The sequence below is a fragment of the Talpa occidentalis genome, unplaced genomic scaffold (genome assembly GCF_014898055.3).
Source record: "Talpa occidentalis isolate TD23 unplaced genomic scaffold, MPIMG_talOcc4v2.1 talOcc4.2, whole genome shotgun sequence".
NCBI lineage: Eukaryota > Metazoa > Chordata > Mammalia > Eulipotyphla > Talpidae > Talpa > Talpa occidentalis.
In genome coordinates, this window is record NW_023602073.1 from 139,385,167 (window position 1) to 139,407,528 (window position 22,362).

Sequence of the window (22,362 nt, forward strand, 5' to 3'; positions counted from 1 at the left end):
TTAACATATCATCCTCTCACAAATTTAACATTCATTGTGTGGCTGGAGGGAAGAGCACAAAGGACTGGGGAGATGGATCACGGATCTATGGTGGTGGGAGAACGAGGGGCTACACCTGAAGAGAGAAGTAATTTTTTCTTTACAAGATAAATTCTTGCCTATAAAATGAATACAGACTTAACTGCTTGTGTTGCTTTGATGTTTCTCTGCTGGACTTTAAAATTTTCGAGGATCGGAACTGTGCTTTATATTCCTGGTGCCAATTGGAGTTCTCAGTTAAGAAAAATTGAATGGGTTAAGCAAACATAGTTAAGGAATACCATTCTGTGGCTTGCTAGCTAGCTTTACCTCTCAGGAGCTACAAAATGGGAAACCTGAGAAATACAATGTTTAGTTTACAAGACTCTAATCTGCCTTTTATTATTGCCACCCAAATCTGTTGAATAAGGAAAGAAGATAGAGTTGGAAAGAAATCTATGGTTGTGGAGAAGGGAGATATATTAGGCAAGTGTTCAATTTCTCAGAATATAAGGTAGTATGAAATCAAGGTATTCCTGTGATGTGGATCTAGAGAGTTGCTGTTGATTTCATTTTACTAGCACTGATTTTTTTTTTAAAGATTTATTTATTCATGCATATAAGCAAAGGGGTGCAGGCCAAATGTGTGGGTGGGTGAGAGGATCCACCAGAGACAGAGTGGGGAACAGAACAGGCAGACTGACGAAATACACTGCTGAGGGGAGCAGCGGGCAAGACCTCACCATGTGCATATTTTCCTGCGGGTATTGAACCATTTCGCCATGTGGGTTTTGAACCTGACTTTGCAGAGGCTGCGGACAGCTTCACAGCGCTGTGCTCAACTGCCTGCGCCACCAGGGGAGGCCCAGCACTGATGGTTTTTGTAAGTCAGAGGATTATAGTACTAGAATGAATAATAGATTTTTGTTGTATGCTAGATTTTTTGCTTTAAAACACATTAGAAGGAGCTAAATTTGTAAAGATAAGTGGTTTGTAGATTAAATAGTACAGAGGGGATTATGAAAACTCATAATTTCATCAGTATGTTTTAAGGATAACATTTTAAAGTTATCAGATGGAAGTACACATGATCATAATTTATAAAGGGAAAGACTTTTCCTAGAATTTTATTTACATGTATTTCTAAAACCGTAGTATTTCTCTAGATGATGAAAATTCTTACTTGTTTAGGAGAGCACTGTATTTTCTTTGTTGTTTCTCATCTGTTAAATTCTTCCCGTGTTTAAATCTTGGATGAAATAAAATTTCTTAAATTATATGTAGGGTAAATGTAGATAAGGAGTTTACTTGAAAAATACTGTATTATAGTCTTCATTTTTCTTTTTAGTATGTTTTTCATTTGGATTGCTAAATAATTATAGTCATAAACTGCTTAGGAAAATTTTTTTTAAGATTTATTTTTTATTTATGTATGCAAGAACTGGGGTGTAGGCCAAAGGTGCAGGGGGTGAAAGGATTCACCAGAGAGAGTGGGGAGCAGAATAGGCAGATCCACTGAAATACACTGTTGAGGGGAGCAGTTGGAGAGACAGGAGAGGTCTGTTGCACCAGTTGGGTCAGCTCCCTGGCCCAGGATCCAATTCAGGCAGCAGTGGCTGGTGATAGCTTCATAGTGCTGAGACTTTAACCCTGTGCCTCCAGGGAGGATCCTGCTTAGGAAAGATATTTTAAAATTCCATACAAAACAAGTATATTTAAGACTATAATGCTTTTGAACTTTCTTTAATAGTCATTTTTTTTGCCTTAAATTCAGTCTTATTTGTGCCTGTTATTTTCATTCATAAGAACTGATTTTAAAAACAGCTTGAGGTGTTTTTTAATACTATAAAATTCAAATGTTCAAAGTATACAGTTCTTTTCATTTAAGCAATCGTCATTTTTAAATTTCATAATATTCTCTTTGCTGTGCTAAGAACCATCATGCCCTTTAGCTTTCTGTTCCCATTGTTCTCTCTACCCAGACCTTCACAACCACTTACCGCTTCTATTTCTATGGATTTGTCTAATCTATACATTTTATATAAATGGAATAATGTAATTTATAGTCTTTTATCACTGGCTTTATTTAGCATATTTTCAGAGTTTATCTGTAGTGTGTTATGTATTACTAGTTTATTTCTTTTTAAGATGCATATTCCATTGTATGAATATATTGCTGAATTTATTCAGTGATGAGTTGATGGGTATTTGGATTTTCTTATTTTGGCTATTATGAATAAAGCTACTGTGAACGTTATGTAGAAGTTCTGTGTGTGTTTTTATTTCTCTTGTTTAAATTCCTATGAGTGAAATTGCTGAGTCACTGCAACTTTATTTTAACACAGACTACTTGCCAATCCATTTTTTTCCCAAAGATTGTGTCATTTTATGTCTTAACAACAATAATTCATTTCTGATATCTCCACATCCATACCAACCCTTGTTATTGTCTGTTTTTTATTATAACCAGAAGATGTGAAGTGATATTTCATTGAGTTTTGTCTTATACTTCCCTAATGACTAATAATGATGAGCATCCTTTTTTTTGTAGTTGTGGATTATTGCATATTTTCTTTTGAGAAATGTCTGTTCATATTCTTGCCCCATTTTTGATTTGGGTTGTTTTTTGTTGTACAGTTATAAAAGTCCTTTATTAAGCCCTCATAAGATGTATGATTCACAAATATTTTCTGCTATTCTGTGGATTGTCTTTTCACTTTGGTTTTAGTTTTGTTAAAGTCCAATTTAGTATTTTTTTTTGTGTGTGGCTTGTGATTTTGGTGTTACATGAAATAAACCATGACCTTATCTGAGGCAATAAAGATTTACTCAGGTTTTCTTCTAAGACATTTACAGCTTTAGCTCTTTACATTTATATTTCTATTCTATTTTGAGCTAAATTTTGTTTATAGTGTGAGATGGGGTCTAAATGCATTCTTTTCCCAGTGGGTATCCACTTCTTATCACCATTTGTTGAAAAGCCTTCTGACTTCACTGAATTTTGATACTTCTGTCAAAGTCAGTTATCATATATATTTCTCTTCTAAGACATTCCATTGAGCTGTATGTCTAATTTTACGATAATACCACACTGTCTTGACTACAGCAACATTCTAGTAAGTTCTGAAACTGGCAAGTATGAGTCCTCTAACTTTGTTCTTTCTCAAATCTATTCTGGTGATGCGGGATCCCTTGTGTCTCCATATGAAGTTTAAAATCAGCTTGTCGGTTTATCTGCAAATAACTGAATTCTGATATTGAATTGAGGTAATTGTATAGATCATTTGATGAATATTGCTATCTTCACACTATTAGGTATTCTATTTCATGAATATGAAATGTCTTTCCATTTAATTTAAATTGTGTTTCAACAATGTTTTATAGTTATTGTTGTACAAACCTTGAATTACTTGGGATAAATTTATTCTGAAGTATTTTGCTCTTTGTGATGTTACTATAAATGATTTCTTAATTTACTTTACATATTGTTTATTGCCTGTGCTTGGATATACAATTGATTGTTGCATATTAATTTTATATTGTGCAAACTTACTGGACTCCTTTATTTATTCAATAGTTCTTTAGTGGATTCATTAGAATTTTTTATATACAAGATCATGTCATCTGTGACAAGAGATAGTTTTATTTTTTCTTTTCTATTCTGACACTTTATACTTCTTTCACTTGCTTGTTTTGCTTGTCTGGACTCTCCTATATAATGTCATGGAAATGGTGAGAATGGCCATCCTATCCTGTCTTTTCCTTGAGTATAGCAGGAATCCTTTCAGTTTTCAGCATAAAGTATGATGTTTGCTGTGGGTTTTTCTTTTATGCACCTTGTTAGGTTGAGGATGTTCCCTTTTCTTTGTTTTATTATGAAAGAGTGTTGAATTTTGTGAAAGATCTTTTCTGTCTCCATTGAAATGATTGTGAGGTTTTTCTCCTTTACTCGTCAAATACGGTGTTTGATTCTGTGAGCTCTTTGAAGAGAGGAGTTGTTTACTTATTTTAATATCTTTAATTTTGTAAGGTCTGTTCCACTTAGATTACTGTAGTCTCTAAAATATTTTGGTCAGTCATCTTACATATGGAGACATTGGTAAGGAAGCCATCTCAAAATTTCATTTAAAATTAGATTACTCCAGTTTTTCTTACTCTACTGAGCCATAGCACTTCATTTTTAAACTTAATATTATTATCATGAACTAACAAACGATCTAGAAAAATTTTTTGATTGGCATATTGTTTATGCTTAATTGGTTTTGTGGTGTTACCTCCTATTGAAAGTTGTCTTCTGTCTAGTTTTGTAGCATTAGACTTCATTATATATTCGTAAGCAAAATATTCATTATAAATGTTTCCCCTGTGTTCATCTCCAGTTTTTGTTTTTCTTTTTTTTTAAGATTTATTTATTTATACAAGCACTGGGTACAGTCAGAAGCGCGGGAGGGTGAGAGAATTCACCAGAGTGAAAGCGGGGAGCAGAACAGACAGACCGACGAAACACACTGCTGAGGGGAGCAGCGGGCGCAGCAGGACAGGTCTGCGCGCCATGTGGGACCCTCGCCAGCTGCCGGGGATTGAACCAGTGCTGCAGAGGCTGTGGACAGGTTCACAGCCCAGTGCTCAACCGCTGTGCCACCGGGGAGGCCTTGGGCCAAGTATTTAAAATATATTTTATCTTTGTTTTGTAGATTGTTTTTTAAATACATTTCCTTTTTTTTTTTCCCCTTGAAGGAACAGTTTGTCTTATTTCTTTTAGGCCTATAATTTCTTGTGACTACTGATTATCTGCTGAAGCTATCTAATCAAATTGATGTGTAATAAACCAAACTAATTCTTGACCTCAGTAAATAGCCTGTATCTAATATCAGGTCATCAGAATATTTATTAGTCTATTATTTAATTTACTAATTTCTATAAAATGCCCCCATTACCCTGAATTCCTTAATGGAACTAATGACAGCTTCGGTCGTCCTGGAGTAGAATGTTATTGCCAGCACGACAGCGGGGCTGCAGTGATCCAGCTCCAGTTCCTGATTAACGAGGTCAGTGAGTTGCTTTCATCTTTCCTGCCTGTATATGAAATAGGGCGAATTCTCATACATTTCATTCAGATTTCTTGTATTGAAATGTTTGAGGGAAAATACTGCTTACAGATCAGACACTGTAGCTACTCTAAGACGACATCATGGGCAGCTACATAAAGTTTAACAGAACAGTTACAAATAGGTAAACCATTCCTTTTTTGATTAAAGGTGCTGCATTTTATTTCAAAATCTTGAAAGTTGTAACATAAAATATGACATATAAAAATCTATATTAGATTTTTTTAAAATATTGAACTTGTAAATACTAGAATGAACTATTCTATTGTTTTGAAAAATAACCAGGAACCAAAATCCACTAGAAACTTGTTACTGTCCAAAATTTCTTCTGTGTCACTTATTGGTTGCACTAATTGATGATCCCTTTCTTTTTGAAAGAGTATACAGTATGGAAAGAGCTAGAGAAAATACCATTTTATCAGCAGAAGAAGCAATGTTTTTGTAGGTTTTAAAAGTTTAGCAGCTGTGAGAATGGATGTTTACCACAAGTTGTGACTGGCAGGAAAAACTGGTTATAGAATGAAGAAAGAAAAGTCACTACAGAAAGTTACTCTCTTTAAATATGAGGAGTTTGTGGACATTATTTTTGCCCCTAAGGCCTTGGGATCCATGGAATAAATTCCTAAATGTGTATGCAAGAAAAAATTGTCAGTATCTTTGACTTTGGATAAATGCTTATTTGCAGTCATAAGAGAGGCATTATGGTTGTTCAGAATTAAAGATGATAATATGAAAAATCCAGTGAAACTGTAATCCAAATAACATGTCTCAATGTCAGAGAAAATGTTTCTTAAAAATGTCATTATTCTGTATAGAACTCTTATATTAGGCATTGTAAATGCTAGAAACAAAAAAAAAAAATCACAATATGAAACTATATGAGGACTTGAATATTTTCCTGTCTGAACTTTTTTTTATGGGTGGATAGAATCAGAGTAAGTTTTAAAATAAGGAGATCTGGTGTACTCTTTTCTCACCACGCACGCACGCACACGCGCACACACACCACCCCTTATGTAATAGCAGTATATTATCAAACCAGGAGAATGACATCAGTACATTACTATTAACCAGATTGCAGACTTACTTAGATTTCACCATTTTCTTCATGCATTCATATGTGTGTATTTAGTTTTTGCAAATTTATCACATGCTTAAATTATGCTACCAAGAACAGTATACAATTTGGTAGATCATCTGGATAAAAGAATTCCCCTCTCCCTAATTCCTGGCAATGTTAACATATACTTCATCTTTATACTTGTATTAAGATTATTTTTTAGACCAATAAACAAGTCAGTGTAAATAACATATTGCAAATTGATTACCCTATACACCTAAATTTTAGAAATTTTAATATATGTGTTATTAATCATATTATCAGATTCTTTTCTCTTTAGTACACTTCATCATAGAGTTCTCTGAAATGACTTTTATTTTACAAACTTAAATATTACATTTAATACTTTAAATGGTGTTGGTTTTTGAAAAAGTGCTTAACAAAATATGAATATTTAAATGGGATGACTGTGGAAATTTGACAGTTGGGAGTAGCCATTTGTTTTCCATTCTGGAAATCTTTGTATAGGTAAGGAGACCCTCCATAGAAGGAGGTCAACTGTTACTGTCATTTTGACTCTATATCGTAACTTACTCCTTGAGATTTTGAGATGGGACATACCTCTTGAGAAGATGACAGGGTCTGAAACTACGGTGAAAATCAGAATGAAGAGTACAAATCTTTGATATGCTGAATATTTTGAGTTGTACTCCTTTAAAATAATATAATAAGAGGATGCTTTCTAGTGAAAAGGAGAATATGTGAGTTTCATGTAGTTCTGCTTTCCAATAGTCATGTTGTAGCAATATGAGTTACACAGTAGAATAGACCACACAGCATTTTGAAGGTGAAATATACAGGAGAGGTCATTTAATGTAAATTCTGTCTTCAGAGTTGTTTTAATCCTCTTGTATAAATGAGAAGCTCTCATGTTTTAAAAGAAGGAGATTCAAAGATTCCTCATAACAATCTCTATAAAGCATTGGAATTACAAATCTTTTTTGAAATTAATATAAGTTCTTTGTGTTACATCTATGGTCTTATTCTCTTAGTGTACATGAAATATATCTAACGCTTTTAAGGGAAAACATTCATAAGTTTTAATAAATCATCCTTAGTCTGGAGATTCTTAATCTGTTCACACATCAGAATCACCTCTGACTATTTTTTTTCTAAGATTTATTTATTTATGCATACAAGAATTGGGGTACAAGTCAGAGGTGTGGGGGGTGAGAGGATTCACCAGAGACAAAGTGCAGAGCAGAACAGGCAGATGTACTGAAATACATTGCTGAGGGGAGCAGTAGGCAAGTCAGGAGAGGTTTGCTGCGCCATGTGGGTCACCTCCCTGGCCTGGGATCGAACTCATGCTGCAGTGGCTACGAATAGCTTCATAGTGCTGAGACTTAACCCCTTGTGCCACCAGGGAGGCCTCACCCCTGACAATTTTTGATTACACACCTACACAGGTTCTTACTCAGAAAGTTCTTATTTATCATGTCTGTGGTGAATACCTGTGTGATTCTGATGTTCTGCCAGATATTTTCTACTCCATACTTAATAATACTTAGTATTGTCAGATGTTTCAGCTTTCTAAATTACAGTTTTTTAAACCTTTGGACATTGTGAAGTTACAGTGTGCTGAATGATGTCTTGGTGTCATTCCAGTAGTAGAATTATCATTAGGCCACAGTACATGCATAAGGATTTGTTGTTAAACCAGATAAAATGGGAGTTTTTCATATCATATTTTACTTTGTTAAGGAAATATATATTATAATCACTAAGTTCTTTACCATCTCACCTTTATTTTTTTTTTAATTTTAATTTGCATTTATTTGATTACAAGAAGACAGATCTCTTCCCCATTTGTTTATTTTTTTTTTATTTTTTTTTTTATTTCTCACCTTTAATTTTACATTGCTAGATATCAACCATAATACCCCACTGTTTTCCAGTGTACATTTAATTTTAAGATATTAAATTATGCCTTTAAATTTGAAGACATTAAAATACTTTTTACACACATGTGTGCGCGTGCGCGCGTGCACACACACACGCTGTTTACTTCTGCTGTTCAGAATTTGGGTGAAGCTTGTGTTTCCTTAAATGTATTGTCAGGAAGTTTTAAATTTGGAAAGGAGACTTTTTGACAACCCTTTAGTAATTTATAACTGTAAAAATGTATTTTATGTGAAATATACTTTATTTTTAAGGGAGCTCTTGTGAGTGCCTTGGCTGATGACACCTTACATTTATGGAATTTACGTCAAAAGAGACCTGCCATACTACATTCACTTAAATTTTGCAGAGAAAGGTAAGAATTCTCTCATTTATCCTATATGTAGGATATTTTCTATTCTATTTTGAAACATTTTCTTTGAATTTTGTTATTTTAAATTTTTTTTTGTGTATGATTTTATTCACAGTTAAAATTCAAAAGCCTCAAAGGATATATAGTAAAAACCAAGTTTCCTTTCTTTCCAGATCTAATTTCTCTCCAGTGGTAACTATCTAAAAATTTTTTGTGTCATTTTAGAAATAATTGCTGTTTGTGTGTGTGTGTATATATATATGCAAAGATACTTCTGTGTAGCCTCCTCCTTTTTTGCATAAGACAGAAGGCATTAATTAATCTTTGTGTAACTTGTTTTCAGTAAATAATATATCAGTTTTTTTTTAATTCTACTAAAAATACACATAACGTAAAATTTGCTATCATAACCAATTTTAAGTATTTAGTTCAGTAATGTTATGTGACCTTGTAATATAAATATTTTTGGATGAATATAAATATTTGAACATAAATATTTTTGGCTTCACTTTTATGGTGTGTTAAAAAAAGTATACACATTGGAGTCTCGAGACTTGGATTAATTCTGTGAACCTGGGTCATTATTTCATTTCTTTATGTGTTGGCTTTCTAAACTCTTCTAAAAGTTTCCTGCATGAGTCATACAATTATTACTTTCACATATTAAAATAACTTTATCCTCTTATTCCCAATTACTCTATAGGTAGTTATAGAATGCCTATAATGTGCCCATCTCATAATACTGAACATGTATTTGTAAATAGGACACTTGGCTTTGCCATTAGGGTGTTATTCAAAAGTAAGACAAGTTTTGTTTTTCAGGTACCCTGTGAATGATACGTGTTCACGCTAAATAGATATGTGTCTTGGTCTCCATGGAATGATTTAGAGTTGAGGGATAAACTTAAGAATGTTCTCCTAAGTTAACATTCAACTTAACACTAATTACCAGTTTCAGTTCTTGCCTTAGCTGGTTATTTACTCTAACATTGTGCTTTTCTTTTTCACTGTTGTGAGTAAGAGTGCAGACTGTGGAGATAAACTGCCTATGTTGAGGCTTAGTTTATAACTCAGGCATTTTTAGTTATATATGTTTTGTTATTATTATCTCACAAGAACCCTAGATGTGCACATTATAAAGTTAATAGGTTTAAAACAAGTAATAATTATCAAGCACTTGGAACAGTGTATAGCATATAGGAATCACCTATATAGATAATTGTTAAAGACATGCTTTCTTAAGGTGATGGTATAGATCACAAGTTACAAAATTAACTAAACCAGATATTTTAATTAGCTAATCTTTATAAAAGCAACTGATAGAAAAGGGATATTGTTATAGCCAATGACATTAGCTATATCAAATTATTTAAATTATGGACAGTTCTGAACTTGATATTAACACTAGCTACTTTCTCCGACTTTAAGCATTATATATTTTAAGACTATATGCGTAGGTCATTTTAGGAAATGACACAATCTAAAAGTGTTTTTTAATTCTTAGCTAAAGAAATGTATTGGGTTGCTGCCATACTATGTCACAGACCACGTAACTTAAACAATAGAAATTTATTTCCTCATAGTTCTGGATGTTAGAAATTTGACATCAAGATGTTCGTTTTTTTATGACTTGCCCTTTTGGCTTGTAGATGGCTATCTTCTTTGTACCCCTCTTCTCTCTGTGTGTATCTGTCCTAATTTTCTCATAAGGACATCAGTTCTATTGCAGTTAGTCCTACATATTGACTTCATTTTACCTAAATTACCTATGTAACATTAATTATATATGTATGTAAAGCTACTTGTTTTTCTTTGAGCACTATATAATTTATTTCCAGGAATCTGATGTACAGCTCTTTCTTTTTTTCTTTTAAGATTTATTTATTTATACAAGAACTGGGGTACAGACAAGAGGCATGGGAGGGTGAGAGAATTCACCAGAGACAGAGAGGGATGCAGAACAGGCAGACTGACCAAAAGCACTGCTGAGGGGAGCAGCGGGTGAGACAGCAGAGGTCTGCTGTGCCATGTGGGTATCGCCCTGGCTGGCCAGGAGTCGAACCCGTGCTGCAGAGGCTGCAAACAGTTTCACAGCGCTGTGCTCAACCTGCTGTGCCATTGGGGAGGCCCTGATTTATAGTTCTTTCATTTGTGACAGATGTGTCTATTAGGTTTAGAGAAAAAAAATAAGCCTGCATTCTAAACCAGTGTTTGTAAAACACAGTATGACTTGAATACTTAGTAATAAATATTTCATCCTAACATTTATTAATGGAGAATTAATGTCCAAAAGTCTTCTTAAGAAAAAAGAAAACTATTTGACAAGTGGAGTAATTCTTCAGATAGCAAAGCAGGCGAGTTGTAACTATTAGGTGCTTCAGGAGCTGACTGCTGCCCTAGCATCAGATTTTCTTAGTATAAATAAATGCTTATAGAAATAAAAACTAACGTATCCTTTTAATATAATTTTATTATATGCTTTTATTATAATTTTATGTAAATAGTTTGCTTTGCATATTTATGAGATATCTAATTTGCTCAGTATGCACATTAACAGGGCATAGCTTTAAAAAGAATATTTGGGTAGGGCCTCCCCGGTGGCGCAGCGGTTGAGCACTCGGTTGCGAAGCTGCCCGCAGCCTCTGCAGTGCCGGTTCGATCCCTGGTTGCCGGGTGAGGGTCCCACATGGCACGCAGACCTCTCCTGCCGCCTGCTGCTCCCCTCAGCAGTTTATTCATCAGTCTGCCTGTTCTTCTCCCCGCTCTGGCTCTGGTGAATTCTCTCACCCTCCCGCACTTCTGACTGTACCCAGTGCTTGTATGAATGAATAAAATAAATCTTTAAAAAAACAAAAAAGAATATTTTGTAGATAGATACCAGCCCTCAAAAACCTATATAGGTCTTGCAAAGGTTTGAATTAATTAACTACCCTTATTTAATAAGAAAATGAAATCATAATATTGGAGCAAATTAGAGACCTAGAATTACAGTTTTTGTGGTAATTCATCATACTGGCAAAATATTTTTCTTTGAAAGCAGCTTAATGAAAATTGTACAAGCATTAGAAATGATAGTGGCTTGGAAAGATGAAATTCAGGACTAGTGCACAGGAACAGAATGTTGTCCAGACCTGTTAGGAAGGCAGACAAAAATGTACTACTGTGGACCTAATTATGATCCACAAGGAGAATTGATTGGTGATAAGGAAAAGATGTGTCACCTAGGGGATTTTAAGTGTAGAGCACCACACCCTAGGACAGATTATAAGAAAGAGTCTCTAGAAATGGAAGAGTATTGCAATTTGATGTATCTCAAGACTGTAGAGAAAGATGGTCAGGAAGTTTCAGATAACTTAGAAAAAAGTAATCCATAATAACTAAGAAATTCTGACAACAAATTTGAAGATACTTTCAAAGATAATATTGGTCTAGTTGCACAAGGTCTGGGGCCTCAGTGTACTCAGGTAGAAAAGGAATGGGATGGGCCTCCCCGGTGGCGCAGCGGTTGAGCACTGGGTTGCGATGCTGCCCGCAGCCTCTGCCATGCCATTCGATCCCCAACTGCTCCCCGGCCACCAGAGGAGGGTCCTGCATGGAGAGCAGACCTCTCCTGCCGCCCGCTGCTCCCCTCAGTTCCCCTCGGTCCTTCTGCCTGCTCTGCTCCCTGCTTTGGCTCTGGTGAATTCTTTCACCCTCCCGTGCTTCTGACTGTACCCAGTGCTTGTATAAATAAATAAATAAATAAATAAATCTTTTTTTAAAAAAAAGGAATGGGATGTTTGATCAAAAGTAAATGTAAGAGTAATTTAGCTCTACTAATTGTGTGAGAGCACCAGTGAACTAAGCCTTGTGAAAAATCATAGACAAAATACTGAATGAAACTTCATTTTTACAGTTAGGGTTAGAAAACTAAGTAGATTAATGGTAAAATTAGGGCATATATAATTGCTCTTACTGCATTAATGCAGTACAGGCTCAGACAAATCTTGTCTCAGGTGGCTGAAAAAATTAACTTCTGTGCAATTATTAGTTGGTCTATGAGTAACAGGGTGGGAATAGTGCTTCATGCTTGGAAATGAAAAAGAATACAATTTAGGGGCCTCCCCTGGTGGCGCAGCAGTTGAGCGCCGACAGCGAGGGTCCCACAAAAAAAAAATACAATTTAGAAGATATGTTTAAAATACATATTAACAGAGTTCAGTTGACAAAACATTGGTGCTTTCTCTGTGCCAGAGATTATAGTAGGTGTTGTTGATAACAAAGGTGAATAATAAAATGCTTGAACAGCTTGCTTTCGCGCAGAAGCCCAGACATTTAATAATCATTATAGAATATGGGTGTCATTTTAGAAGTTTGTTAAAAACTCATGATAGAATAATAAATTCAATCTTTTTCAATTTTATTTTTTTAAATAATAGTGACTTCTTTTACAAGGGAATTTACACTAAAACTATAACCACGTACATGGACACTAATGAAACTTCTCAGCATCTACTGATGGGCTTTTTAAGTGTTATAATCACTTTGGGAAAGATTTTTGCAGTGTTCACCTACTTCATGATCTAAGAGCTTCACTCCTAACCATGCTTGTGTAGTAGGCATAACTCGAGACTGGTTTTGAGATTTTTGCTCCGTGGTGTATATATACTTACTCCTCCACATTCAAATCAAACTCATCTAGGGGAAGACAGTTTGTAGATATAACTGAGGTCCCAGTTAGTTCACCCTAAGATAGGGAGATTTTCCTCGGTAGGCCTGAATCAAGTGGACATTTAAAAGGGACTGAACTTGGGCCTCCCAAGCGCAGCGGGTTGAGCACAGCGCTCTGAAGCTGTCCACAGCCTCTCTAGCGTGGGTTCAATTCCCGGCTGGCCAGGGAGATACCAACATGGCGCGGCAGACCTCTCTTGCCTTGCCTGCTGCTCCCCTCAGCAGTGCTTTCGGTCAGTCTGCCTGTTCTGCTCCCCACTCTGTCTCTGGTGAATCCTCTCACCCTCCCATGCCTCTGATCTGTACCCCAGTTCTTGTATAAAAATAAATTAATCTTTAAAAAAAGAGAGAGAGGGCCTCCCCTGGTGGCGCAGCGGTTGAGCGCTGGGTTGCGAGGCTGCCCGCAGCCTCTGCAGTGCCAGTTCGATCCCTGGCCACCGGTGAGGGTCCCACAAAAAAAAAAAAAAAAAGAAAGAAAGAAATAGATGATGCCTTAAAATAAATAAATAAATAAATAAATGAATGAATGAATAAATAAATAAATAAATAAATAAATGGGACTGAACTTTTCCTGGCAAAGGGTTCAAGATCTGAGAGGCTTCCAGTGTGGGAGATTCAGTCTGACAACCCCAAGAAGCTGAATTCTACTAGTAACCTGAAATGACTTGAGAGATGATTCTCCCCAAGAGCCTTTACAAAGGGAAACAGGGAGGCAGCCTGGCTGATAGCTGGATTTAATCCTCCTGAGACCCTGAGTGGAGAACTCAGTCATGCTGTGCCTGGACTTCTACCTACAGAAACTGATAGACGGGTCTTGCCCTAAGCCATTACATTTGTTGTAATTTGTTATGCAGTAACAAAAAAAAAATAATAAAAGATAATGGTATCTGGAAGAATGTTAAAAAATCATCCAAATAGGGCTTCCCCGGTGGCGCAGCGGTTGAGCGCTGGGTTGCGAAGCTGCCCGCGGCCTCTGTGGCGCCGGTTCGATCCCCAGCTGCTCCCCGGCCACCGGAGGAGGATCCCACATGGCGCGCAGACCTCTCCTGCCGCCCGCTGCTCCCCTCAGCAGTGTACTTCGGTCCTTCTGCCTGCTCTGCTCCCCGCTCTGGCTCTGGTGAATTCTCTCACCCTCCCGTGCTTCTGACTGTACCCAGTGCATGTATAAACAAAACAAACAAACAAATAAATAAATAAAAACATGCCTCTATTAAAAAAAATAAATAAAAAAAAAAACCACCTTGCTTTAAAAAAATCATCCAAATAAATTTGAAGACAGACTTTATTCAATGATTCATGAATTGGGCAGTATCCCATTTAGCAAGTGGAAAGGCACTTAGGAGGATTTGCACAAAATGGAAGGTTTTTATAATCCTTTTAAATTTTTGGGACAAGGTTATTAACAAAAGAAAGTATTTCAGCAAAGCCACTTTCCCATAGGAAAAGACAAGAAGTCTTACGCAGATTACCTGTTAGTGCTAACTAGGAAATTCCAGATAAATTCATTTAAAATTCCACTGGGGGAGAGACTGAAACTGCCATTATGTTAGGTGTTATGTCTGGTGGGATTTGACATAAGCGACTCCACTTTGAACCTGTTGTTTCACTTCATTACTCTAACAGTAACCCCCAAAATGTGGAAATTGCTTTGGAACTTGGTAGATAGAAGAATTTTAAAGAGCATAATGGAAAAGCCTAAATTGCCTTGAACTGGCTGTTTGTAGGACTCTGGACTTGACTACAGCAATGAGAGCCGAGAAGGGAAAGAGGGACATGTTGGTGGAAACTGATGGTTTCTTCTTTTGTATCAGAAAACTTTACAGAAGTTCTTTTGTGCAGTGTCTTAAGTGATTACTTGTATATTTAGCTATACTATATGTAAGTGATTGATTTAGATATTTAGCTGAGGAGATTTTCAAGGAAAGGAGTGATCTGACCTTTTCTTGCTATTTCATTTACTGTAAAAAGCAAGAGGAAAGAAATAAACTAAAGGAAGAATTATTAGAGATACTGGATGATTTGGAAAATGCTCATCCTTATTCAGCTGGCTCAATCAGAGAGTTTGCTTCTGTAAATGTGGGCTAGCTAAAGAGATTGTGACTCTACAACTTCTTACTAAAAATCTCCTGAAGACCAAAATGTTTTTGTCTGTACTTCATCACACCAAGAGCTCTTAAAGAGAATGAGGCTGTGTGTCCCTCAGACCTTCTCAACCAAACCAGAGCACCTATAGAAGAAAATATTGTCATCCTATAGCATCTAAGTTTTACCACATAAAGATGGAATTACCCCAGAAAAATTTGTGGGTGTGACTATTTACAAAGGAGAAAAGCTCATTTTTGGTTTTGGACCCAGCAATTTCTTGACATTATACAGTAGCGATAACTTGGCCAGGGTGCCCTGAAAGAGCAGAGAGAGTACAAAATGACAGGGTGCTGCTGCCACATCAGGTTGATGAAAACTCAGCTGCACACAAGGGCTACTTTTCATGTAAAGAAGGATGATTAAAAGGGCTAAGAGCTGAGATCCACAGAGGCTGTCAGACCCTGAAATCTAATTAAGAGTAATCCAGTATTTCCCCAACTTGATTTCAAAACCATATGGACCAGTAACTCTTTTTTACCTCCTACTTTCCCCTATTTTGAATTTCCTGGTAGTGTTGAGGACAGATCATTTGTCTCTTTAATTTCATATGTCCGCAGTTGGATGGCATTGTACCCACAAGTTTTATTCAATGGGTTGCACTCAAGACTCTGGTCTGCAACGAATTTAAATAATGATATTTCAGTGAGATTGTGGACTTACATTAATATTGTAATTGGTCAAGAATGGTAAATTTTAGAAAGGGTTAATCTTTGGGAAGGGCAGACTGTTAGAGGCATAATTCTAAGTCCCTAAGATTCATGTCTCATTGAATACATACACCTCCTAATTATTCAGTCTTTTCTAATAAGGTACTAGTTTGTTCATGACTCACTTTTACTTATCTTTAAAGTCTCATTGTCATTTCTTTTATAGGTTTTTCTGTAAACTCCCCAATCTAGGTTTATGCCTATTTCATATTGTCCCTTATTCCATGCTCTTTCCCACAAATAGTATTTATTGTGTTTATTGTAGTTGCCTTGCTGCATTGCAATCGCCATCAGAATATGAACTATTTTCTTTTATCGTTTTATTTCTAGTAGCAGTCTCAATGCCTACCATATAAAAGTATTTATTGACTGACTGACTGGTACCTTATTGACTCTGTAGAAACTAGAGGAACCTCTCATTTCTAGAAGGCATGGCCCCACATGGACAGTATTGGTTACCTTGGAGAGAATTTCTAAGAGGGAGAGTCTTAAAACAAACAAACCAAAAAAAATACAAGAGTATTTACTCCAAGCTAATTCGGTATATGATCTTTATTCCTCCCATTAATGTATCCAAAATCCATTAATAGTATTATCCTTGAAGCATTATTTGGCCATTGGCCCATAGCAAGGCTTTTAATTTTTTTCTTTTTTATAAAAAAGAGAGAGTTGGGAGAATTAAGAGCTTACACTGGATTTCCTTTTTCTACAACCTGCATCCCTGGGTGGCACAACAGACTTACATTCTAATAACTTGTCAGTAATTTCAAGATGGTTTTGTTTTTTTACTTTTTTGCCTTATTGTATTAGCAAGAATTTCCAGAACAGTGTTCAGTGATAATATTGATAGCAAGTATGTTTTTCTTAATTCTATGTTTGATAATACAGTTTTTAGGGCATTACTGTTAAGATAAGTAGGGTGTTGGGTTGACAGAATTTTGTTTTCCCTTAAGAGTTGGTGTCAATTATGGAAGTTAAATTTTTATTGAGTCCAATTTTAGATTTACATGTGGCTTTTCACCTCCATCTGTTACATATACGAGATGTGTTTAAACAGCATACACAAAAAAGCACAAACTATATAGGAAAGGATTAAAAGTTCTACATGACACACCATAATTAAGAGAAAAAAGCATCCCCTGGGTATAGATGAGAAGCTAATATTTAAAATAATTTGTACAATATTCTATATTTAAAAAAAAAAACCCCACCTAAAAATCCTCTTGTCTTATTTGTGTATTTTATGAGCATAAAAAAATATGAATATGAAAGTAGATGTTGTTTCAGGCTGTTAGTATGACTTACGGAGAGAGTGAATTTTAGAAGAGAGATACACATAATTAAAAAAAAACTAATAAAATCATTTGAAAGAAGTTTGCATAAGTGCACAAATCATCATAATGTATGTGTGATGCAGAAACAGATCAAGAGAAAGTAAGAAACTTCTTTATTAATAAAAGAGATAAAAGCCTTAGACTGGAAGATATTTAGAGTATACCTATCTAATGAAGTATAATAAGGACATTCTGTTATAAAAATCGAAAGAAAGTGTAGTTAAGAGGAGCTGGGAAGTACCAGGTTACTTTTGTTTATCATAGCATTTCTAAGACAAACACACTAGTGCCCTCATTCCTCAAGGTAAGATCACTACAACAGAATTTTAAGAAACCCTGTACAACAGGGAATAGTTTTTTTCAGATGGTATTATTGCTTCTATATTTGATATTCACTGTTACACTTACTGATACTTAGTTGAAATTCAGGTTTTGTTTTTTTTTGATAGTCATTTTAAGGTTTCAGTTCCATAAGAAAGGTTAAATCATGACTTATTTGGACATAATTCCAAAAGATTTTAAATGTTTATGAAAATTGAGATTAATTAATAAAGAATATACTAAATTAATACAAATGTAAATTAACCTTCAAAGATCCCTGAAGATTACTTTTCTAAACATTTATTATACTGCTGGGTTATACAGTGATGAAATTTTTACTGCAGTAGCTATGACAGTTATCAAAAAAGATATATGAGATTACAAATAGAAAGGAAATTTTCCAAATGGATTTTTAAATTGCTTTTAGCCAGCACTGCTGTTTTTTAAAAATACATTTCCATGCTCATTAATGCAAACTTAGATAGCAGTAGGAGAGTCTAGTGGCAATTGTCAGTTTCAACTTTCTAGCACCTGCACTATGGGAAGGCATATGGGAGGATGTAGAAGAGCATGCTGAGTAACAGATGACCAGATCCAAGTTTCTATCTCTGCCCACTTTCCCAGATGAAGCATTATGGGAGAAGAGAGAAAGACCATTAAGTCTTTCTTCAAGTAAAACAATGATGTGATGATGTGATCTCACTTGGTTTTGAACAGATAAGTGTTGCAGTAGATTGGCATTGATTTGGCCACAAGTGATAATGGTTTAAATTAGTCCCAGGCCAGGACACTGGAAAGGGAATAAGTCTGATTGATATGTTAATTATCATAATAAATCATCACATTTTATATCATTCGTTTGCTAAACATTTATTGAGTACTTACTAGGCGCAAGATAGTGTGATATTTGCTGATATTATAAAAGTGATGATGTATTTCCTGTCATTTTTTTGCTGATTTAATGATGAGATAGGCATATAGATGAACTTATTCCTCTGTATTTTTGAGGATTAAATTTTAAAGTTGTGGTCATCCATGTTATTTTTATGCCCTTATTTATGGATGATTTGATTTAACATTATTTAGAAAGCTGTGCATGTTCTTTTCTCAAAAAAAATGGGTAACCATAAAACCTTGGAAATTTAGTGCTTGTTGATTGTTTTATATGTCATAATATTGTTTGACAGACTGTTGCTAAGACTATGCAGTGAGTAGGATATATGTGTATCACTCCCTAACATTTAATAGTTATTTTTTTCAAGTCCTTTTAAGGAAATACAAAAATTATATCTTCATTATAACACTTTGTATACAAGAAGTGTGTTTAAGTCCAGTAGAATGCAGTTTATTTAGTGAGATACTGATATTTATATTACTAATACATCTGTTCCAATGAGACTCTTTTTTTCCTTTGACTCAGTATATATATTTTAAGGTACCTTTTCAGTCTCAACTAGGCTTACAGTATTACAATATATAACCTTATTAGTGTTTACTAAGTTTTATTGTTTTTCTTTGATTCTTATGTATATGTGAAAATTACTATTTTAATTATAACCTCATGCTTCAATAATGTCAGCACATTAACCTAACTTGGCCTCTTGGCATCAGTATAAACTGGAGTCATTTATCTATTATCATTAATGATCTGTGTCACCTAAAAATAAGTTAATCTTTATAATAAAAGTATTTAGAAAGCAATGATCATGAATTCGGTTTCAGTCCAAGTAGTATCTTAACTTCATGGCACATACACTGCTTGTATTTCAAAAAAGCCTCGTTGGGTAATTTTAACAGCTCTAGAAATGTAAGAATTTGTTTTCCTGCATGTTTTTATAGGGTTTCTTTTTCATTTTTTAACTATAAAGATTTTAGTTGAATGGATTATATTATATGCAGATTGATTTGCTATGGTTACATATCATGGCATCCTGAAACTCAGGTCAAAATAACAACCATTTTGTTTGCTCATATTTCTGTGGGTCAGCAACTTTGGGCTCAGCAGGAGTGTAGTCACTCATTCAACTGTAGTTGTTTAGCTGCTTACTTGTGGTGGACTCTCTAAACTGCCTTTATGTGTAGTCTGGTGGTTGGAGCTTCCAGTGGGCTGGGCCAGTGTCTTGAACAGGTTAGTCTGCACTTCATCACAAAACATCTGGGATCCAAAAGTATAGGGAGGCCAAGTTTAATGTGCAAGTAGTTTCCAAATCTCTGCTTGTGACACAATTGCTAATGTTCCTTTGGTTGATAGAAGTCAAATGAGCAATCCTAGTTTCCGTGTATGGGGAGACCAAACAGGGTTGACACAGCAATGGAGATGAGACAGCTAGGGATTTTTATTATCGTAATTGACACATATGATATTTAGTTCTTGAAACTATCTATTTTTTAGTGTATTTTCAGGTCTGTTATCAGAATTACTTAAAATCGGTTTGTCTCAAGGCTAGTCAGTGTCATTTGTTTCATGACACTTTTTTTTTAAGATTTATTTATTTTTATACAAGAACCGGGGTATAGGCCAAGTGCGTGGGAGGATGAGAGGATTCAAGAGACAAAGCAGGGAATAGAACAGGCAGACTGAGATAAATACACTGCTGAGGGGACCAGCGGGCGAGACAAGAGAGGTCTGCTTCGCCATGCGGGATTCTCGCCAGCCAGCCAGGATCGAACCCACCCTGGCAGAGGCTGTGGACAGCTTCACAGTGCGGCACTCAACTGCCTGCGCCACCAGGGAGGTCCTGTTTCATTACACTTTTAATGAAGAATAAATTTTCTGTCGTGAATCACTTAGTCACTAAGTCATAACAACTAATCTCTCTTCTGTATGTTTATACAGATATACACACATGTATACATAGGTATACACACCTCACACATATAGGTGTGTATATATATAGCTTTAAGTGCTTTACCACACATTATTGCTTTTAAGTAATAATAAGTACAATTTCCCATCAATTTGTTATGTAAAAACTTGCATACTTTATTCTTTAAACTTGCAACAAAGATGGCTAAGATTCTTATTCTGTACATGAGGAAATAAGGTCATGTTTATATAACAAATTGAAAGAACACACATATAGTTCAGTTTATCTCAATCACCAATTTTACATGTTTTAAACCGAGCAACTAATTAAATTAAGAATATTGAGATTCTTAGTAAGGAATGTTGATTTTCTTTTCTAGTAATATGTTTTGGGAACCACATTTTTTTTGGCTGTTCCCCAATTCACTAGCTTTGTATTTATTAGGTTGAAACATGGAATTTTGGTTTTCTAGCTTCTCAGATTTCTATGTGTTCAGAGCAGTTTGTTTGCTAGTTAAGAAATTTTCAAGTCAGTTGTGATAAAAGCCATTTGACTTTCGTTCTCTCAGTGCACTTACAATGAGTGTAGTTATAGAGCAGAATAATTTTTTAATTTGGTGGTCCTTTGTACAAATATACTCTGATGATTTGAATTTTTTTTTTAACAATTGTGTAAGACACATTTTAGGGACCACATTAAAGTCTTGTACCAAAATAAGTGAATATTTTAGCTGTTTCACTTCTAAAAAAATATGAAGATGTTTAAAATTCTCAGCGATATAATGCTCATTTATTTATAATTGATAGAGGAAAAAAATCTTACAGTGGTAGGTGATATTCAGAAAGTGAGTATATACATTTTCTGTCTTTATTCATTTCTTTAAATATTTGAGAAACATCTATAGTATACCATTGCTATGCTAGGAACTGAAAATATTGGAGGATATATCCAAAATCTCTGCCCGTTAGGTTGAAATTTTGTAAATATTTTTAAAATGATTTTGGTAGTATTAAAATCCAAGATGTGTAATATAAGAAAGTTAGTAGCTGTTGTTTTTGTAGAGTAAATAAAGAAGTGAAAAATAGTGGTTAAATATTTCTGATTTTTTTTTTCTGATTTTGGTTAACCTGTCATTAGTTTGCCTTACTGATTTTGAAATATTTTGGAAATTTCAAAGTAGTTAGCTCTATTCATGTTTTAGTTTAAGGCATTTTTCAATGGAAATAGTGGGCATTTTTTAAATGTTTATTACTTTGTTCATTTTGTAGCTGGCATACAATTGCTACTTTTATTTCACATAGTTGAAATTTGACTTCTAATTGGTAGACTGTAACAGTATTAATAATTAGCTAACACTTACTGAACAACTTACCTATGCCATTTCCCATTTTAAGCATCTACCATGATTTTTTGTCTTATTTGCTCCTCAGCATAACACTGTGAGGTAGATGTGCTTTACTGCCTAGAAACTGAGACTGAAAGATCGAGATGTTTATGGAAGGTCACATGCTACAGCCATGGAGCTGGAAGTGAACCCCACCCAGAGCTCCAGAGCTTGTATCTATTGATTCAGAATGACAATCTGTTTTCATAATCTCTAAACCCACTAATCTCTGAAATCAAAAAACTATAGAACAGCTTTAACAAACATAATTGACATAGACTAAACTGTACGTATTTAAGTGTACAATTTCTAAGATTTGATGCATTTGTATACCCATGAAGCCATCATCACCTCAATCAAGATAATGGACCTACCCATCACCCCAGATGTTTTCTTATGATAATCCCTTTTCTGTTACTAACCTGGACTCCACAATCTCCAGGCAACTGTTGAT

General features: G+C 35.0%; 1 protein-coding gene across 3 annotated transcripts in view; it reads left to right on the plus strand.

Moving 5' to 3' along the window:
- Positions 1–22,362, plus strand: part of STXBP5 (syntaxin binding protein 5) — a 140,175-nt gene that overhangs the window by 19,158 nt on the left and 98,655 nt on the right. For all 3 annotated transcript variants that reach the window (XM_037520538.2, XM_054697909.1, XM_037520539.2), the window contains exons 3-4: positions 4,985–5,066; positions 8,403–8,503. In XM_037520538.2, coding sequence (XP_037376435.1) covers positions 4,985–5,066; positions 8,403–8,503 — 183 coding nt within the window. The remainder of the gene's footprint in view (positions 1–4,984; positions 5,067–8,402; positions 8,504–22,362) is intronic.